The sequence below is a fragment of the Juglans microcarpa x Juglans regia genome, chromosome 4S (assembly GCF_004785595.1).
Source record: "Juglans microcarpa x Juglans regia isolate MS1-56 chromosome 4S, Jm3101_v1.0, whole genome shotgun sequence".
Classification (NCBI taxonomy): domain Eukaryota; kingdom Viridiplantae; phylum Streptophyta; class Magnoliopsida; order Fagales; family Juglandaceae; genus Juglans; species Juglans microcarpa x Juglans regia.
In genome coordinates this window covers 11,654,071-11,674,250 of record NC_054601.1, presented here as the reverse complement: position 1 = coordinate 11,674,250, position 20,180 = coordinate 11,654,071, and the positions used below count along the sequence as shown (strand labels likewise).

Genomic DNA, 20,180 nt, shown 5'->3' with positions numbered 1-20,180 from the left:
GTCCTGCTTTCTACCTCTTGTTTTTATATTTTATTGTTCACTCCAATTTTCCTCGAAAGATTGTAATGTTGTTCTCACTATAAGAAACCTGAAATCACAAAACAAAAGAATAACCAATCAAAGCTTGCTGTGTTACGCGGGGGATAACTTTGATGATTAAGTTAAGATGACTCGTATAAATCAACTCAAAATTTTTTTTTCTTCTTCTTCTAGAGATCTCATCTGAAATGACTTCCTTCGTATTTATACTAGGTTGAATGTTGTTTCATGTCTCTTTCTTTTTAGAGGTTATTGGCTGGCCACCATTCCCTTCAATTTAGGGATCTTCATATCCACTTTCTCCCATGTTATCCTTATCTCAAATTACTCACAAATGCTTCCTTGCCTCTTTTAACACCTACTCTCTCTCCAACAAGATTTGCTCTACAATAGTTGTCCTAGCAGTTCCTTTGACATACAATAATAAGGTGGGAGTAGGTCATGCATACACCAAATCAAACGGGGTCAGATAATAAGGTTGGGGAGGTTGCCATTCGCCAACTCGAATGGGGTCAGAGTGCATCCCTATGTTATAGCAATACTCAACTCACGACAACCACTTAACCAACTCATTCGGCTTCGAACTAGTCATGCACCTTAAACATATTTCCACGGTCTTGTTCAAATACATCAATTTGCCCATCGATTTAAGGTTGATACATTGAACTAAAGTTGAACTTGGTCCCATTTAGAGTGAATAACTCAATCCAGAATTGCCTGTGAACATTGGGTCTCTATGGCACATTATGGACTCTGGTAACTCGTGCAACTTGAAGATATTTTTGAAATAGAGTTAAGCAACCTATTGTGTATTAAATGGATGGTTTAGAGGAACAAAGTTCATGTACTTTGAGACTTGATCCACTAAAACCATGATAGTTTATTTACCTTGATTTAGGCAACTTGTCGATAAAGTCAATAGACACATCCGCCCACACTTGCGTGGGTATCAGTAAGGGTTGTAACAATTCGGCTGGTCTAGTGGTTTTGACCTTGTGACATTGATAAACCTCACACTATTGGCTAAACTGATCCTTGACTCTTTGCTTCATACCACTCGAATAGAAATCTTGCCTCAGCATTTTATGTTCTTGAAGAACCTCTCATGGATGCTACCATGTATCTCGGAGATGATAAGGGGGATGAGAGGAGATTTCTTAGTTAAGTATATGTGCTCCCGAAACAATATGAGTCCTTCACAATATAGTCATGGAGCTAGTGCTTTGCCCCCTTTAATCTTCTTAACAATTGATTGCAACTTTAAGTTGGTTCTTACCTCGGCTTGAACTGGTTCTATCTAGTTCGAGATTGGGTTGGAAATAACAGCTATCTCGCCTTCAGGTTCTTACCTGGACAACACATTTGCAGTGGAATTGTCTCTCTCTTTTATATTCAATCTCATAATCATATTTTAGTAATTATTAGGCCTTGACAAGTACGACCTCATCTTTGTATTGATGCAACTAGCGCTAACATCTTATTCTCATAGGTGGACAAAGCCAACTCCCTACCCTTGATGGTCTTGCTGAAGAAAACTGTTGGTTTGGTAACGTCCATACCCGGAGGGTCAGAGAGTTACTTCCTGTCACTTAGAAAATTAAGTCTCAAAATATAAATATAATTTTCAAAGACTCCATCAATATAAACTCATCTATTTCCAAAGACTCCATAAACATAAATTCATCTATTTCTACCAAATATACATATATATCCCTCTACAAGGTCAGTAATGGAATAACTCAACATATAAATCAACAATTCCTCAAAGTCTTAATAAATTTTTCAACATCCCAATAAACCAAATCAACAGAATAAATCAGATCTACCAAATAATAGTCTCCAGTAATCTTAGCACTTATCCCCTGCACTCAACAATCTTGTCTACACTTTTTATTCTAGATCCTCAACTGAAACATCCAAATCATTTGAAAATATTGTGGAGATAAGGGGTGAGTTATCAACTAATTAGTGAGTAGAGAACATATATTAATATGTAAGCATGAGCCATTTACAGATTACAGAATGCAGAACAAAATATTTTTAATTTTATAATACAGAATAAAACATGCTATCAAAATATCAGTGACAGTTTTAGAAATATTCATATATAAAAGTCATTTGGCATAACAATACTGAACATCTTCATATCATAATAGAATCATCATATCGGAACAAAAACCATATTTAACCCTCGTGGTAGGGTTGTGCTAACCTCGGTGGCCAAACATGGCTGAAACAGAAGTGAATTTTTCCCTTATCATTTTTGGAGTCCCGAGTGTACACATAAGAAAAACCACACAAAAAACCACATGACTTTCCATAGGAAAGATGAGGGTTTCTATGAGGTAGAAGAGATTGAGGCCCTAGGTGTATTGAGAGGTCTACAAATGATCATACAATTATGGGTTTCAAACTGGGTTCTTGAAGGTGACTCTTTGATTGTTGTGAAAGCCATTTGTTTAGATTAGGAGCATTTTTCATGTTATAGTCCTTTGATACAAGAGATCAAATTACTGCTATCTTATTTTCATACCTCAGAGATTATTCATGTTGACAGACAAGGAAATAAGGCTGCACATCTTTTGCCACGTCATGCACGATTTGTGGATGTAACGATCTAATCAGTGTTATTAGAGATACAATATGGATAATTTTATTGGGCCTAAATTAGGTTTAATGAGCGATATTAGATTTAAGCCCATTAAATATTTTATGGATCAAGCAGGCCCTAATTAATTAGTGAAAATGCGAATTTCAAGAGTTTGGCTAGCATTAAGTGACTAAGATGATATATATCATATTGAGTTTAAATTATGTGAGTTATTAAATGTAAAATATTTTTAATTTGTTTGGAGTTTTTAATTAAGTGTTTTTGATAATTCAAAACATGTAATTCCAAGTCTCAAAGTTCTTATCTTATCCATTGAAGAGTTTGAATTTGATACTGATACAATGTTGTCAAGATAGTTTCTTGCTGTTAGCAAAACAGTCGATATAATTTCACTAGGACTTGGAAACTACTTCCATAAATTTATTTAAATTGTCCTACTAATTAGGAGTGGTAGAGATTCAATTTTGGAGATTTAGAGAGTACTTCCTAGTGCTTATTTTGGTAAGAAAATTTCTTTGATAATTTTCATATTGTTACTCCCAAAGAGTGCGATCATAATTCGAGGTTCAAATAATGTGATCATTTCAGCCACCAGAGTTTCAGTAGAGAAGTCAATATTTGAAGATCGTTAAATATTCTGGCTGCTATTATGGTAGACACAAACGAGTCGTTTCTCTGGTCAACTAAGAATGTCAATTGAGAAATATTTTGTAATTGAAACTTGCTTGTAAAAGACAAATAGTGGATTGATGTTTTTGGGTAGGCTGCCCCGTAAGTTTTACCTTTAAAGAATTCTTTAAAGGGTTTCCCTTCTTTACCAAATTCTATGTTATGCAATTTATTCATTTTATTTTAATGCTATTTTTATTGAATAATTGTATGAATATTGATTAACAAATTGATTGATAGAATTGGTAGAGTTTCAGAAGTTTTATTGTATATGGGTATTTGAGAAATTTCAACTGGTATCAGAGCACGGTACACTCGCTTAAGTGTGATCCATATCACTGTCGATCATGTCATCATCATTACCAGCCCCTACACATTTTGATAGGGACAACTACGCTTATTGGAGAATTCGAGTAAGGACCTTTATCAAATCTCAAGATGAACGTGTGTGGTATTCAGTGGAAAAAGGGTGATTAAGCCCGAGACAAGTCTAGACATTTGGTCTAGAGATGAAATCAACAATTACAATTGGAATAACAAAGGGCTTAATTCCATTTTCATGGTTGTCTCTCCTGAAGAATTTAAATGAATATTCATATGTCAGATTGAAGTTTGAGATATTTTGGAGGTTACGCATGAAGGCACAAAGATTGTCAAAAATTCAAAGTTTCAAATGCTAACATAGAAATTTTAAGAGATTAAAATGTTGGAAGATGAGACCTTTATTGACTTTTATGCTAAACTTAATGATATTGTGAATTTCAGGTTTAATCTTGGCGAGAAGGTAGAAGATTCAAGGGTCATGAGAAAGATCTTAAGGTCCTTACCTGAAAGATTTCATCCTAAAGTCATAGCAATTGAGGAAAGAAAGGACTTGGTTGTAATCAAATTTGAAGAACTGGTTGGCTCCTTGCAAACTTACGAGTCCTCACTTCCTTGAACAAAGAAAGGGAAGTTCATTGCCCAGAAAATTGTGAAAGAAGATTAAGATGACTCTTCTAAAAAAGAAAATATGAATGATGAGGACCTAGTCCTCATTGCTAGGAAGTTCAGAAAATTTTTGTTTCCTAAGAAAGCTAATGGAAAACAAAAGTGAGTTAATAAATTTTTAACAAAAAAATGCAAAGTTGAAAAGAATAATAGAGAAAAAAATAAAAGAATGACAAAATAAAGTGTCATGAGTACTCCAGCTGTGATTACATTAGAGTAGATTGCCCAAAATTTAAGAAAAATAAGGAAAAAATATTGAATGTCACACTTAGTGACAGTTTAGAATCTAAAAATTCTACATCATCGTCTGATGATAAAAGTTTGTTTATGGCATTCATCACTATTGTTAAAGAATTCCCCGAGGTTGTACTAGCTAAATCTAAAAGTGGATATGATGATGCTGACTCGAAGGTAGAAGTTGTAGATGTTGATCATGAGCTAAGCATACAAGATGCCTATAACGATTTGTGTTAAGAAGTTGTACAACAAACTCACAACAGTGGAACATGAAAAAAGTAATCTCTCCGAAGCATTCAAAATTTCTGAAATTTAGATCTCAAGGCTAAAGACTCAAAAGGATTCCCTAGACAAGAAGTAGAAGAGCTCTCAAAAGAACCAACCAAAATCTACACTTCAAAACCTAGAACAGATGCTAAGCATTCAAAAGCCCTGCAGTGACCGTACAGGGTTGGAATATACAACTTCCCAAGACAAAGATCATAAAACCTTATCATCGGCTGCCACTAATTCTAAGAGTATAATCTTAGTAAAAAAAAAGTTAAGTTGTGGATGCTTTGATTGAAGCTTCTTCAAATTCAAACTGTCCTAACAAGCCCAATGTAAGATCAACTTCAAAGAAACTGAATAGAGGTAAGTTTGTGTCTATTTGTCATCATTGTGGTTTTTCTGGTCATATAAGACCATACTGCTTTAATCTGATAAAGATGCAAAAAGATGGAGGTGAAAGGAAATCAAAGAAGAATGTAAAGACCCTTGGAAGTCAAGTCCAAGAGTTAAGCCAACAAGTAAACAACATAGCTTGAAGCTATGCGAACTATCTAAATTTTTTCTTGGCAATAAGAATAAGACCATAAAAAGTTGTGATGATGTAAAACTTGTCTCAAAACTTAAAGCAAAGTGGGTGGTCAAAGAAGATGTCGTATGCTTAGTGGCTCACATAGCCTCAAGTCAATGACCAACTGCCTTTGGTACTTGGATAGTGCATGTTTGAGACACATGTCCGGTGATAAGACCTTGTTCAAGAAGATTGATTCAAATCGAAGAGGCACAGTGACCTTTGGTGATGGAAGCAAGTCCTTTGTTGAAGGAAGAGGAATTGTTGAAATACTTGGACTACCTCTTCTTCATGATGTCTTATTTGTTGCAGGTCTTAAGGCTAACTTGTTAAGTATTAGTCAATTTTGTGATGATAATCTTACTTTGTAGTTCTCTAAGGATGGGTACAATGTCTACAACAAAGCTAGAAAATGGATCTTGAAGGGCGTTAGAACATTCGAAAATTGCTATGGAGTCTCTTCAACAGCCCAACTCTGTTGCCATAGAGTTCTATTGGATGAAGCCAAGCTATGACACCAATGTCTTGGACATCTCAACCTCGGAGACTTGTCTAAGATCTCCAAAAAAGAAGCTATTGTGAGTTTGCCTAAACTCCTCAAAGTGAAGAAGATGGTGTGTAGGCCTTGACAAGAAAGAAAGCAAACAAGAGCACAAAATAAGAAAATCACAGAAATTCTCACCTCTCGGCCACTTAAGCTGTTTCACATGGACTTGATGGGGCCTACACAAACTAAAACTCTAGGAGAAAAGAAGTACATCATGGTCATTGCGGATGATTTCTCAAGATTCATTTGGACTATCCTTCTAAGGGGAAAATCTGAAGCATTCGAGCTTGCCAAGAAGTTATTCAAGAGGCTACAAATAGAGAAGGATCTTTCTATATCTAGAATTCGTAGTGATCATGGTAAGAAATTTGACAACTTTAATTTTTCTATTTTTTGTGATAAATAGGGCATTCACCAAGAATTTTCTGCTCCTATCATCCCTTAACAAAATGGAGTGGTGGAAAGAAAAAATAGAACTATTCAAGAGATTGCCCGAACCATGCTGAGCTGCAAAAAAAAGGCCTTATATTTCTGGGGAGAAGCTGTAAATACAATAAGTTATATCATTTATCGAGTAGTCTTGAGACCCGGTACCAAGCACAACCTTATGCCTTGTGAAAAAACAAAAAACCTACAGTCAAGTACTTTAGACTTTAGAGTTTTCAACAACAGGTGTTATATCTTACGGGATCGTGAAAACTCACACAAGTTCGATAGCAAGAGTGATGAAGGGTTATTTCTTGGACATTCATCCAGTAGCAAGGCATATAGAGTCTACAACCTATAAACAAAAACTGTCATGGAATTTGTCAATGTGGTTGTAGATGCGAGACAACCAAGACCACTAAAATGGAGCCTGCAAACTTTGAGAAAATTGGCCAAGCTACTGAAGAGTATGATCATAAAATAGATGATGACCACCCGGAAGAAACTCCTCAAAGTTTCCCTACTTCACGTAACAAAGAACCCTTCTCACGGTTACTCATAACCATTCAAGGGAAAACATTCTTGGTGAGCTAGATGAAAGTATGAGACTTCGAGGAAGAGTGCTAAATCAAGTCTCCTATTTGTGTTACTTATCCCAAGTTGATCCTAGGAAGGTAGAGGGGGCCTTGAATGATGAAGGGTCAATGTCATGCATGAAAAACTTCATCAATTCACAAGAAATGATGTTTGGGAGTTGGTTCATTGACTTGAAAATTATAATATCATTGTAACCAAGTGGATCTACAAAAATAAGTTAGACGAACATGGAACTATTGTGAGAAACAAGGCTACACTCAAATGGAAGGAATTGACTTTGACGAAACCTTTGCTCCTGTTGTTCAGTTGGAATCAATCTGCATACTTCTTGCTATTACTTGCCATTTGAACTTCAAGTTGTACCAAATGGATGTCAAGAGTGCCTTTTTAAATAGCCTTATACAAGAAGGGATATATGTTGAACAACCTAAAGGTTTCACTAACCATCTCTGTCCTGATCATGTTTACAGCTTGAAGAAAGCCCTTTATGGACTAAAACAAGCATCCCGTGCTTAGTATGAAAGACTCACAGCTCATCTACTTGAACATGGGTTCACTTGAGGACAAGCTGATAGGACTTTCTTCATCAAAAAATATGGTATGCAACTACTCATTGCTCAAACTTATGTTGATGACATTGTGTTTGACACAACAGTTGATTCACTTTCTTATGACTTTGCTACTGAAATGCAATCTAAATTTAAGATGAGTATAATTGGTGAGTTAAATTTCTTTTTGGGTATTCAAGTAAAACAAATTGAAGAAGGAATTTTTATCTCACAATCTAAATATGCTAGAGAGCTTTTTAAAAAGTTTGGGATGGAAGGAAAGAGTCATGCTCCTACTTCCATGAGCACATCTGTAAAAATCAGCACTGATTCTACAGATAAAAATGTTGATCCTACTCTATATAGAAGCATGACAGGAAGCCTTATTTATATTACTGCTAGTAGGCCCGATATAACCTTTAGTGTAGGTGTATGTTTTGGGCAATTCTTAAGGAGTCACACATCACTGCAGTCAAAAGAATCATTAAGTATCTTAGTGCAACGATTGACTATGGGATTTTAGTATTTCAAGGATACAAACTTAGAGCTAGTAGGCTATTCGGATGCGAATTGGGCTGGAAATGCTGATGATAGAAAGAGTACCTCAGGAGGTTGTTTTTATATAGGTGAAAACCTTGTAGCTTGGATGAGTAAAAAGTAAAGTTCTATATCTACAGTTGATAGAGGTGTAACCGGTCCGGTTCGGTTTAGTTTTAGAAGGACCGAATTGGTATGTACCGGTTTTGCATTTTTAAAAATCGATTACGCACCGGTTACTCTCATAAACCGGTACCTCCAATTTTATCGATTTCTGGTCTGGTTTTTCAATTTTAATAAAATGAAAATTTCTCATAAAAAATCTGTTTATAAAAAAAAATTACTTTAAAAAAATCTGTTTTATTAAAATCTGTTACTATTTTACAAAAATTTGTTTTATAAAAAAAATCTGACATTAAAAAAAATCTGCTATAAAAAATCTGCTATATAATAGTATTAGTATTAGTATAATTATATATTAGTATTGGTTATAGTGATATAGTATAACTATATTAGTATAAGTTATAGTGATTTAGTATAACTATATAATAGTATTAGTATAACTATCAATATATCACTGATTCACTATAGTATCATATAGACTTATAGTGATATAGTATTAGTATAACTATTAATACTATAATGATTTATATAGTTCTTTATATATAGATTTAAAGTGGATTACTTGTACTAATAATATTAGTATTAGGGCATAAAATGTAATTATTATACTAATATACATTAGTATACTATTGTACACTAATTAATTAAAGCAAAATGTAATTAATATGCTAATGTATTATGTATCTATCAAAAAGAATATGTTGAGAATTTATTAGGTAATAAAATGTTATTGATATATATTTCATGTTTAAAGCATATGATCAAATAAATTTTCATGTTAAAGATTAAAACTTTATGTTATAAATTATAATAACATTATCTTATATATAAGTATAATTTATATTATTATATATATAAATTATATATAATATAAAAAATATTATATATAATATTTAAAAAATTAATTTAAATATATAATAAATAGAACCAGTCCGATCCGGTCCTAAAAATCATAGAACTGGACCTGCTGGCCAATTTTGACATTTTAGAAACCAATTCCAAACCGGACTGGTTTTCTGGTTAACATTTACACCCCTAATACCTGAAGCCGAATATATTGCAGCTGGAAGTTGCTGCACTCAACTGTTATGGATGAAAAATATGCTCTAAGATTATGGATTCTCTCAAGAGACTATGACCATTTATTGTGATAACTCAAGTGTCATTAGTATCTCTAAGAATCTTGCATTCTAGGAACAAACACATTGATATTATACATCATTTCATTAGAGACTTGGTTGAGTCTAAAACTGTGTCGTTGAACCATGTTCTTACTGAGCATCAACTGGCTAACCTATTTACTAAACTTTTAGATGGCCTAAGATTTGAGTTTATCAGAAAAGTCATAGGTGTGTGTGACATGAATTGATAGGAACACTTGTGTGTTCTTGCATTCCCTAAATATAATTAGTTTAAGACATGCATTTCACATACTTCTATTTTTCTTTATTTCTTTTTGTTTAGTCTGGTTGAGTTGTCTTCTATTTTTCTGTTTTGTTCTATAAAAAAAATGATAATAAAAATAGAAAAATAATTTATAACCAAAAATATGAAAAATGAAGAGATCATTTTTGCCTTGCTAAGTCAAGAGTAGTTGAACCTTCACACTTGTCCATTCTTGAAGTTGGAACATTCTCTCTAAATCTTTTTTGTTAATCACAATGTGAGTGTAGATCTCATGGTTCATATTTGCCCAAAGTCACATTTTAGTACACTGTGAGGAACTTATTTCTAACATTTTAGTCATTAAGTATGTTCAATACAGATTCATGGATGTTGTCCCAAGGGGAGTTTAAACCGTAAATTGACTAATACTAGTTTAACCTAATACTAAAAGTCAAGTTGTCTCCTCTTGCCGAACATAAAGTTTTGATCCATATAGAATAAGTCGGTGTTAATTCACTGTGGAAAAGGACAAACGCCCTACGTGGATCATGTCCTTTAAGTCCTTATAAAAAAAAAAACATTGCTCTATTCATTGCAGAAAAAAAGTTAGCAATAAAATGGACATACAAAAGATTGAGTAAACTTATGTTCGGAAGAGATACTCTTGTCAAGTCTCAATCACTCGACACACTCTCAATCCTACGTTAAATGAACTTTTTAATTGTTAAAGTATTTTTTTTAAATTTCAAACACTCGAGAAGAACAACATTGTCAGTATCTCTCTCCTTGGTTGATCACTACACGAGTCCAAATCAAACTCTCTATCACCCTCCCTATCTTTTCCGTAACCATGACTGCGATAGTCGCCAATGAGTTCCCAGTCAAACACGTCGAGGCGTTACTCGCATCTTTAAATTTCCCTCTTTCCTAAAATCTTCCAAAAATACTATAGCAATATTCTCCTCACAACAGACCTTCCATTGTAACAACCCGATCTAGTGTTATTATAAATACAATATGGATAAATTTCTTAGACCAGTTTCTAATTAATTAAGGCCCACTTGGTTCATAAAATATTAAATGGGCTTAAATCTAATATCACTCATTAAACTTAAATAATTATCCATATTGCATCTCTAATAATACAAGATCGGATCGTTACTGTGGAAGAACCTCTACAATGGTGGCAGGAACCTCTATTAGTATATATTGTATTAATTTTAATTCCTAATCACCTACACTCACGTGCACTGTAAGCTATAGTGTTCTTTACTTATTTTTTATTCCAGTATAAATACTCTATAAATGTTATTCATTAATGATATGAGGAATTTTAGAATTCTCAGTCTCTTTCTCTCTCTGTCGATTTCCCTCTTATCACGGTATCAGTTGCGACGAAACCCTAACCCTAATCTACTGCTATGCCGTCATGACCAATCCCACTACAGAAACGCCTCCCCCTCCCCCTCCTTGTCCTCCCCTTCCGCACCTCCCCCTTCTATGGATTATTTGAATCCATACTTTCTTCAGAGTGGAGATCACCCCGATGCGGTGCTCGTCTCCCAACCCCTCACTGGTGATAACTTTCTCATATGGAACCGATCCATGTCCATGGCACTTATTGCCAAAAATAAACTATGTTTTGTCGATGGTGTTTTGCCCAAACCTTCTTAGAGCGATCCTCTGTATCCCGCTTGGATTTGGTGCAATATTGTTGTTCTTTCTTGGTTGCTTAATGCTTTGTCCAAAGAAATCGCATCCTCCGTTCTTTACATCGATTCTGCGAAAGAGATGTGGAACTACTTAAGGAAACGTTTTGCATAGAGCAATCGACCTCGCATCTTCCAGATCCGGAAGGACTATTGCCTATTTGCTTCAAGCCGATCCTCTGTAAGTTCTTATTTTAAACGGTTGAAAATTTTTTGGGAAGAAATGGTTCATTTTCGCCCTATGCCCCTCTGTTCTTGTAGCGCTATAAAAAAGATTGTTGAATATCAACAAGAGGACTATGTCCTGCAATTTTTAATGGGACTCAATGAGTCTTATGCACATCTACGTACTCAGATCTTGCTATCTGATAATTTTCCCCTCATTAACAAAGTGTTCTCGCTTATCCTTCAAGAGGAAAAGCGGCAAGAAATTTCTTCTGATTCTTTATCTTCTCATGAGGCTGTTGCTATGTTGCTTAATTGCAATTCTAGTTAGATGAAGGGCTCTGTTGTTGGATCCAGGACTGGTAAGCCATCGGCTCCTCGTAAGGATCGCCCTTTCTATACTCATTGTGGCCTCTCAAGTCATACCATTGACAAATACTATAAGATCCATGGTTATCCACCAGGATATAGGGCAAAGTCTCATAACCCTAATCAAGCCACTGCCAATCCGATTATTGCTAACCAATTTGTTCCTGATTTGGTTACGGTTCCACCTTTTCCTTTTTCTCCCGAGCAATGTCAATAACTTATTAATTTTCTTCAACCTCAAACTCATATTTCATATGTGAATCAAGTAGGTACAATACCTTCTGTTGTCACCAGCTCCACTGCACCATCGGCCTCTGCACAACCCCTCTCAGGTATATCTTCAACTTTCTCTGTTATTGGTTCCCAATCTTGGATTCTTGATTCTGGGGCAAGTGATCGTATGATTAGTTCTCTTTCATTTTTTACATCACCACCAATTCCTGTTAACATCTCTGTAAAATTACCAATGGTTCTTACATTCGAGTGACACACAAAGGCACGATTAAACTCTCTGAATCTTTAGTCTTAGATGATGTTCTTTATGTTCTTATATTTACCTTTAATCTGGTTTCTGTTAGCAAACTAACTTCTCAATTATCTTGTTTTCTTACATGATTTTTGCTACATTCAAGACATCTTCAATTAGAAGACGATTGGAGTAGCTAAAATTTCTCAAGGTTTATATCATTTACTGCAAATTTCCAACAGTTCTGTTTCTTGTAATTCAAATACACTTTCTCATTGTAATGCTGTTAAAAACAATTCTTATCTTTGGCATTGTCGTTTGGGACATATTTCTAATTCTAGATTGCATGCCCTAGCTTCTGATATACTTTGTTCTACAAATACAAATAATACTCATTGTGATGTCTGTCCACTTGCTCAACAAAAACGACTTTCTTTTCCTTTGAGTTCTTCTACTACTAGTTCTCTTTTTGAACTCATTTATTGTGATATATGGGGACCTTTCTCAGTCACTTCACATGATGGTTTCAGATTTTTTTCTTACTATTGTAGATGATTACAGTCGCTGTACTTGGATCTATTTGTTAAAATCTAAATCTGAAACACGATCATATTTACAATCCTTGTTTACTATTGTGGAGACCCAATTTAATTGTAGAATCAAATATGTCCGTGCTGATAATGGTTTAGAATTTGATATGAAACATTTTTTTTCTAGTAGGGGGTTATGCATCAACATGGTTGTGTATACACTCCTCAACAAAATGCTATTGTTGAAAGAAAACATCAATATATTCTTAATGTTGTTAGATCTCTTCGTTTTCAATCAAATATTTCTTTATCTTTTTGGAGTGATTGCATCCTCACTGCTGTCTATCTTATTAATAGAATACCCACACCTATTTTAAATAACAGATCACCATATGAAGTACTATTTTCTATTAAACCTCAATATACTCACCTTAAAACTTTTGGTTGTCTCTGTTATGCTTCTTCCCTTGGTACTTCTCTATCCCATAAATTCTTTGCTAGAGCTCAAGTTTGTGTCTTTCTTGGATATCCTACTCCCATCAAAGGATACAAACTTTATAACCTTCACACTCTTAAAATTCTTGTCTCTCGAGACGTCATATTTCATGAACATATTTTTCCTTTTAAATCAAATTCTCCATATCATCACCTGACTATTGACACACATAATATCTTTCCTTCCTCAGATCATGTTTTACCTATTCCTCTTTCCGATGTTTCACTTCCATCTTTCTTACCTCCTAGATCCCCTCATTCCTCTCCTATCCCATTTTCCCCTTCCCCCTCTACTGATTCCACCCCAACTATCATACCACCTGTCCCTCTCAGGAGATCTACCCGAAATACAAAGATACCTGATTATTTGCAGCATTACCATTGTTCTTTACTTTCAAATGCAACGACTATTCCATCTCCTCTGGTTGATGGTTCTTCTTTATCAGATATTCTTTATCATATTTCTTCTTATTTGTCATATTCTAAATTTTCACCCTCCTATAAACTTTTTTGTGCTTCTGTTGATTCTTTATATGAGCCCTAATTCTTCCATCAAGCCATATCATACCCTTATTAGAGGGATGCAATGGCAGCTGAGATTACTACTCTTGGAGAAAATAAAACCTGGGTCCTCACTGAATTATCCCATGGAAAGCAACCAATTGGTTGTAAATGGGTTTATAAGTGTAAGTTGAAATCTGATGGTACTTTAGAAAGGTATAAGGCTCGGTTGGTTGCAAAGAGATACACCCAACGTGAAGGTATTGATTATTTTGATACTTTTTCACCTGTTGCAAAACTAACAACTGTTCGCTGTTTTCTTGCCTTAGCTGCTATTAATAACTCGGAATTGCATCAATTGGATGTCCATAATGCATTCCTTCATGGCCATTTGGATAAAGAAGTGTATATGAAGCTTCCTCCATGTTTTTCTAAATCTAGAGATACTCGAGTTTGTAAATTGCACAAATCTTTATATGGCTTGAAACAAGCCTCTAGACAATGGTTCTCTAAATCCTCTTCCACACTGATTGCTTATGGTTTCATTCAATCTAAATCTGATTATTCTTTGTTTACCAAATGTTCTGGTGCATCTTTTATGGTTTTGTTGGTATATGTTGACGATATTGTCATTGCTTCTAATCATTCTCCATCCGTTGTTGCCCTTAAGCACTTTCTCAATTTGCATTTCAAATTAAAAGATCTTGGTCCTTAGAAATAATTTTTGAGCCTGGAAGTTGCATGATCCATTAAGGGCATCTCTCTTTCTCAGAGAAAGTATGCACTTGACATTGTTTCTGATGCTGATTTGTTAGCTGCCAAGCCTGCTAGCAGTCCAATGGATCAAAATCTCAGACTTTCTAGAATTGATTCTGGCGGTCTTTTACTTGATAATCCAGCTTCTTATAGACGATTAATTGGTCGTCTTCTTTATTTAACTCTTACTAGACCTGACTTATCTTTTTCTATTGCAACTTTGAGTCAATTCATGGACTAGCCTTGGCAGTCACATTATGATGCAGCCGTTCAAGTTGTGAGATATATCAAGGCTACTGCAGGACAAAGTTTATTCTTCCCCAGCAACTCTCCCTTACAGCTGAAAGGCTTCTGTGACTCTGATTGGGCCACCTGTCCAAATTCCAGACGCTCAGTTACTGGTTTTTATATCTTTCTTGGAGATTCTTTAATCTCCTGGAAATCTAAAAAGTAAGTCATTGTTTCACTATCCTCTGCAGAGGCTGAGTATCGCTCTATGGCCTCTACCTGCTGTGAAATCAAGTGGCTACTATCTATTTTCCGTGACTTTGGGATCCATTTTCCATCTGTACCAGTTCTTTATTGTGACAGCCAAGCAGCACTTCACATTGTTGCTTAGCTAGTATTTCACGAAAGGACTAAGCACATTGAAATAGACTGCCATCTAGTTAGAGATATGGTTCAAAATAAAGATCTTGTAACTCTTCATATTTCTTCTGAACATCAGTTAGTAGATCTTGTTACTAAACCTTTAGGTTCTGATAGATTTTGTAGTCTTTTATGCAAGTTGGGTGTTATTAATCTTCACCTTCTAGCTTAAAGGGGACTATTAGTATATATTGTATTAATTTTAATTCTCAATCACCTACACTCACGTGCACGGTAAGCTATAGTGTTCTTTACTTATTTTCTATTCCAGTATAAATACTCTGTAAATATTATTCATTAATGATATGAGGTATTTCAAAATTCTCGGTCTCTTTCTCTCTCTCTCTCGATTTCCCTCTTATCACATAGCTGTAGATGTTGGTATTTCTAGCGTTTAATGCTCTTTGTTTGGGAAGTTTGCTTTACTGGTGACTATGTATTTAATCATTTTTATGAATGAAATTGACATGTTGCCATTGATGTAAAGCTCAATATTATAAATCTAAATGAATCTTCATCTTGTTAAGCTATTAATATCTGATCCTGCCAGCACCGAAACGAGAACTTTAGTTTTCACATGTATAAGAGTATAGCGAAGCTTTAACAAGGGGGAAGAATCGGGGACTGCTTGTCTTCTCCGAAATGTATAATGCGGTGATGAATACAGAGATGTTCTTTGGACAAGATTATTAATATTTTGAGAGCCCAATGCTTTTGAGTTTTCATAAACAAAGAAGCTAAGAGAATGTGAGTGAGTGAGTGGTGTCCATTAACCCCCTTCATCATGTCTTTGGTAGGACTCAGGACAGGCTATAGTTTGATCTGTCTTGAAGAAACACCTGCAGATCCCTGCATTCATATTAGCATCACAGCCCCATCTAGCCCCCTCGTCTCGGGTACCCTATAAAGAAAAAATAACCATAAAAAATTTGATGCAACAATTGATTTTTCCTTTCAAAACTCTATGCCAATATACTAAAGACTGACACACATCCGGACATACCTCTTGCATACAATTTTGATGATTTGAATTCCTGCCTCCAAAGCCCCATGGAGAGGTCACTGAACATGGCAACCCAAGATCAACACTCAAAAAAAAAAAAAGAAGAAGAAAAAGCTATCAATCTGAGAGACATCAGGCACAATCACACTAAATATACTATACATTCCTGCTTATATTACACATTTACAGAGTCATGAAACTGAGTGACGCCTTCGCTTCTGAAAAGGAAATCGACTCTCGGAGTTAGCCTTACCTCCTATGGGCTTGATGCCATTAATCCGAAACAAGGAATTGAGCTTGCTTAGTTTTTTGGTTAATGACTTGAATAGCCTATTGGCGGGATGGGACTTGACAAGCTCCTGCTTCATAGACACATGATCCTTCTCTAAGTCGGTAAGCCTCATTCTCATTCTTGCTACTTCAAGCTTCAGCTCTCGGTTCTCTCTTCTCACTGATGCATAGTTATCCCTTGGTGAGATGGCTCCACTTCCTGCACCACTGCTTGAACGTTGAGGGAATTGGCCATTGTTTGCGCCAAAGAAGAATTGGTTTTGGCCACCACCATTCATGGCATTCCGAAGCCTGATTTGTTCAAAGTATAGGACTTGGACTGCCATCTGCACAGGCAACCTTTCATTTTGTGCTGCATGACTGCAAGCTTCTTGGGATAGTTTCTGACAGTCAATTGTCTTACAAAGTCGGTAGCGCTCAGAATCCTTAATATTTATATGAACCTGTGATTAGAAGCACATCTTTGGTGCTTAGAATCTTGAAAGGAAATTTCTAAATGATAATGCAGTATGCTGTTTAATTGCTTATGGATTGGAGAGAGAGAGAGAGAGAGAGAGAGAGAGAGAGAGAGTAGCTCACTTTGAGAAATATGTCCACAGCTCTGTACAATCCATCGCTTACTATACGAGCATGGTCTGGAAGCAGTTCTGCTAGTGCTATGAACTTTGATGTCGTCAAGTTTGAGTCAATTGCAACTTCTGCAAGATAACTGTCCAATAACTTTGATACCTTGAGAATTGAACTTTGTTTTGGAGATCCAGGGCTGTCAAAGTCATATGCCATTTCACTCTCATCCCTCAAGTGATTATCTTCCTCGTCATCCTCATCCAAGTTAAGAAAAATGGAGAAAATCCTCAAGAGTGAATCTGTATCATAAAGTGTGCTGTGGATGTTTCCATGTGAATTTGCCGGAAGTAGGACGTCTTCGAGAATTGCCTGGTCCAGTTGCAGACCAATCCGCCTCTCCAAATCCGATCTGCAAGAAGTAGATGCTGATGCAGCTATTGCTGTTTTCAACAAACTTGAAAGAAATGCCATTGGAACTGAACTTTTCCTTGATTGGGTTGGTAGTAAGCTAACTATTGCTTCAACAATGACTCTTTGCTTCTTCTGCAGTTCCGAATCCGTGAGGCTTCCTCTGAGCAGGTGGGAGTCCTTGCCTCCAAGTCCTTGAAGAGAATTCTGGGCATAGTTTATCAGAATTTTGCTAATCAGATCCTGTTTTAGACCCTTAGATTTTACGGAAGACACAACCCGTCGGAAGAAATCAAGATTAAGCACTGTGAGTGATTCCCCCCACCAGTCTGCTGGTGTATCTGGTTCCATGTTGGGAATAGTTTTTGCAGGGAAATTATGGTCAAGTTTTAATAAGCCAGAGGTGAGCTGCTCTTTGCATGCATTATTGGAAATTGCATTGATAAGCCTGCTAACCAGGTTGATATCTTCAGATATTGGCAATAGGCTTTCACAACGGTGTAGAACAGATATTGAGTTTGATATATTTGGGAGCACCAGCTCCTTTAGATATGCTTCAGTTCGAATTTCCATGTTTTTCTCCGACAACTCCTCTGTCATTTCCAGGAAATGAGCTGTGCAACGTAGCATAGCCACATTTGAGAGTGTGATCTCAACATTTACTCCATAACAGAACTTTGCTGCTAGCTCAAATGCCTCTGGTCCACCAGGAACAGTAGGGAGATTTATGCGTGAAATTTTTGTATCTTTTGTTTCCAACAACAGCCTCCGGATTTTTCCACTTCTGGAAACTAGAGGGAACTGCAAAAGAACCATGACAATATGACTAAAGCTTCTGGTGAAGTTCTCTTTTCCATCTCTTTCTTCTTTTATCCTCGTTTTAAATCTCATTGATTTATCAAACATCTACTCATTCTCAAGAATTGTCGGTAGTTTCATTCCTAGCAGTTGAATTTTTCAGCCATGGAGATTGGCATAATGAATTTTCAGCGTTAAATTATCTTAAAAGACTCAAATGCAGGACTGGATTCACAGAGATAATTTATGAATAGATTTGTATATCTTAGGACTACATACAGTGAGGTTTAAGCATGGAACAGTAAGAATAGCATATGATCTCTTACAAAAATGCAAAACTAATGATATAATACCCTCCTTACCTTATGAAGTGCAAAGCTTGAGGCCCCGACTTCAACAGTAAGATCACTGGAAACATCAGATATTGGCCTGAAAGAGAGAGAATTAGATAAGTGGAAGTACAGAGATCCAAAAAAAAAAAAAAAAAAGAGAATCTAAAAGAAAGAATTGCTTGCGCGTGCATACATGTTTCAGAAAAACCTTGCTGGAGTTTCTTCTACCATAAACTTGCATTCCTAAATCTAGGCACCTTAAACCTTAAGAGGGTGTGATCCCTGTTCATTATATGGTTCTATTTGGATGGCCCAGATGAGAAAAATGATGACTCAATTATACAGAGTCATGACATGGACTGGACAAGAAGTATTCTAGGCAATATGGTTAGATTCACAATGGTAAAAAGAGTTGAACTAAGAAATGTTTGTGGTCTAGCAAACCAAGTTGGCCAATTTACTGACTTGCAGAGAGATATGATAGCAGCCTTATGGGGGGTCCCTTTTTAGATAAATTTGACAACTACCCGTGCTCGGTGTCTTCTATGTACATTAAGCTAGAAGGTTTGTCAGAAACAATGTCCAATTCTGCGGTCTGTGCGTCCTTTTCTGTGGCCCTATGGATAGTAAATAACACAAATTATTGCCCGGAAAACATTAAATGCAGTTCACGATCTGATAGTTATGGCATGGAATATAGACATTAATCAGCCCAGCCCCGTGCCAATGTTGTACAAGGGGTCACGGTCATAGCCACAGGTTGGTCTGTCATAGTCATGCTTAATGCTTTTGTGATGTATCATGAAATGCTCTTTTTCCCCCACGTAGATTTGGGGCTCTCTGGAAAATTTAAGGAATAAGAAAAAAAAAGACATTTTTTTGCTTATTCTTCACCCCGCAGGCTTGCTGCAATGTTTCACCTCAGAATATATTGACAGTTTGAGTAAAGAAAACTACAAAAAGATGTTGGATTTCTTTACTTCTAGGCTTGCATTACTGCTCTAAGATTTTACCATAATATTTTACTCGGTAAATTTTCTTGTTCAAGCATTGACATTTCAGATTGATTTTCAAAAAGCCACTACTTGGAAATTTCATGTTTGAATTTTCCATTTATTTACCATAATATGCAGGTTACAGGAACTTCAAGCATAGAAGGAACAGAACTAAGTTGAAAAGAGCCATGAAGTAGAGGATTACCATTCAGTGGCATGCCTTATGCTAGAACTTGGACGAAACGACCTCTTCCCTGATATGCTTGGCTTCAAATCACCAACAGTAACGACGCCCATCTCTTCAAAAACAAACCTTGAAACTTGGCCTTAAAATTCTCACTGACAGTACTTCTGCACCTCCCACCAACAAGTGTCAGTCTTTCAAGAATATAACTTTACTAACAGCCTCTCTCATTTCAGTTGCAAACCAAAACTGGGAATTATTTTTTATTTTTTATTTAAGGACCCCCTCTCCCACCTGCTCTATCTGGAATGAAAACTGCACTGAGGTGAAAATCACAAGAACCCCATGTTGGATCAAGGGGTGATGATGATGACTTCAAAACATATACCTAAATGAGTGTTTATAATGTGCTTGA

General features: G+C 35.9%; 1 protein-coding gene across 2 annotated transcripts; it reads right to left on the bottom strand.

Annotated features, from left to right (window-relative positions):
* Positions 1-15,731: 15,731 nt before the first annotated feature.
* Positions 15,732-19,924, bottom strand: LOC121263662 (BTB/POZ domain-containing protein At1g03010-like). 2 transcript variants are annotated; one of them, XM_041166693.1, is made up of 6 exons: positions 19,787-19,924; positions 18,617-18,683; positions 17,061-18,257; positions 16,444-16,924; positions 16,191-16,249; positions 15,732-16,088 (listed from the first exon to the last, which is right to left on the bottom strand). In XM_041166693.1, the coding sequence occupies exons 1-6, from the start codon at positions 19,876-19,878 to the stop codon at positions 15,957-15,959; spliced, it is 2,028 nt and encodes a 675-aa protein (XP_041022627.1). In that variant the 5' UTR covers positions 19,879-19,924; the 3' UTR covers positions 15,732-15,956. The 2 variants fall into 2 exon arrangements, with proteins under 2 accessions (XP_041022627.1, XP_041022628.1); XM_041166694.1 differs by lacking the exon at positions 19,787-19,924 and adding an exon at positions 18,780-18,986.
* Positions 19,925-20,180: the final 256 nt, after the last annotated feature.

Coding starts and splice junctions, on each gene's coding strand:
- LOC121263662 (XM_041166693.1), bottom strand. CDS start 19,878: ATGGGCGTCGTTACTGTTGGTGATTTGAAGCCAAGCATATCAGGGAAG. Junction 18,684..19,786: donor ATAAGGCATGCCACTGAATG/GTAATCCTCTAC, acceptor TCTCTCTTTCAG/GCCAATATCTGATGTTTCCA. Junction 16,250..16,443: donor TGGCATCAAGCCCATAGGAG/GTAAGGCTAACT, acceptor TGCCATGTTCAG/TGACCTCTCCATGGGGCTTT.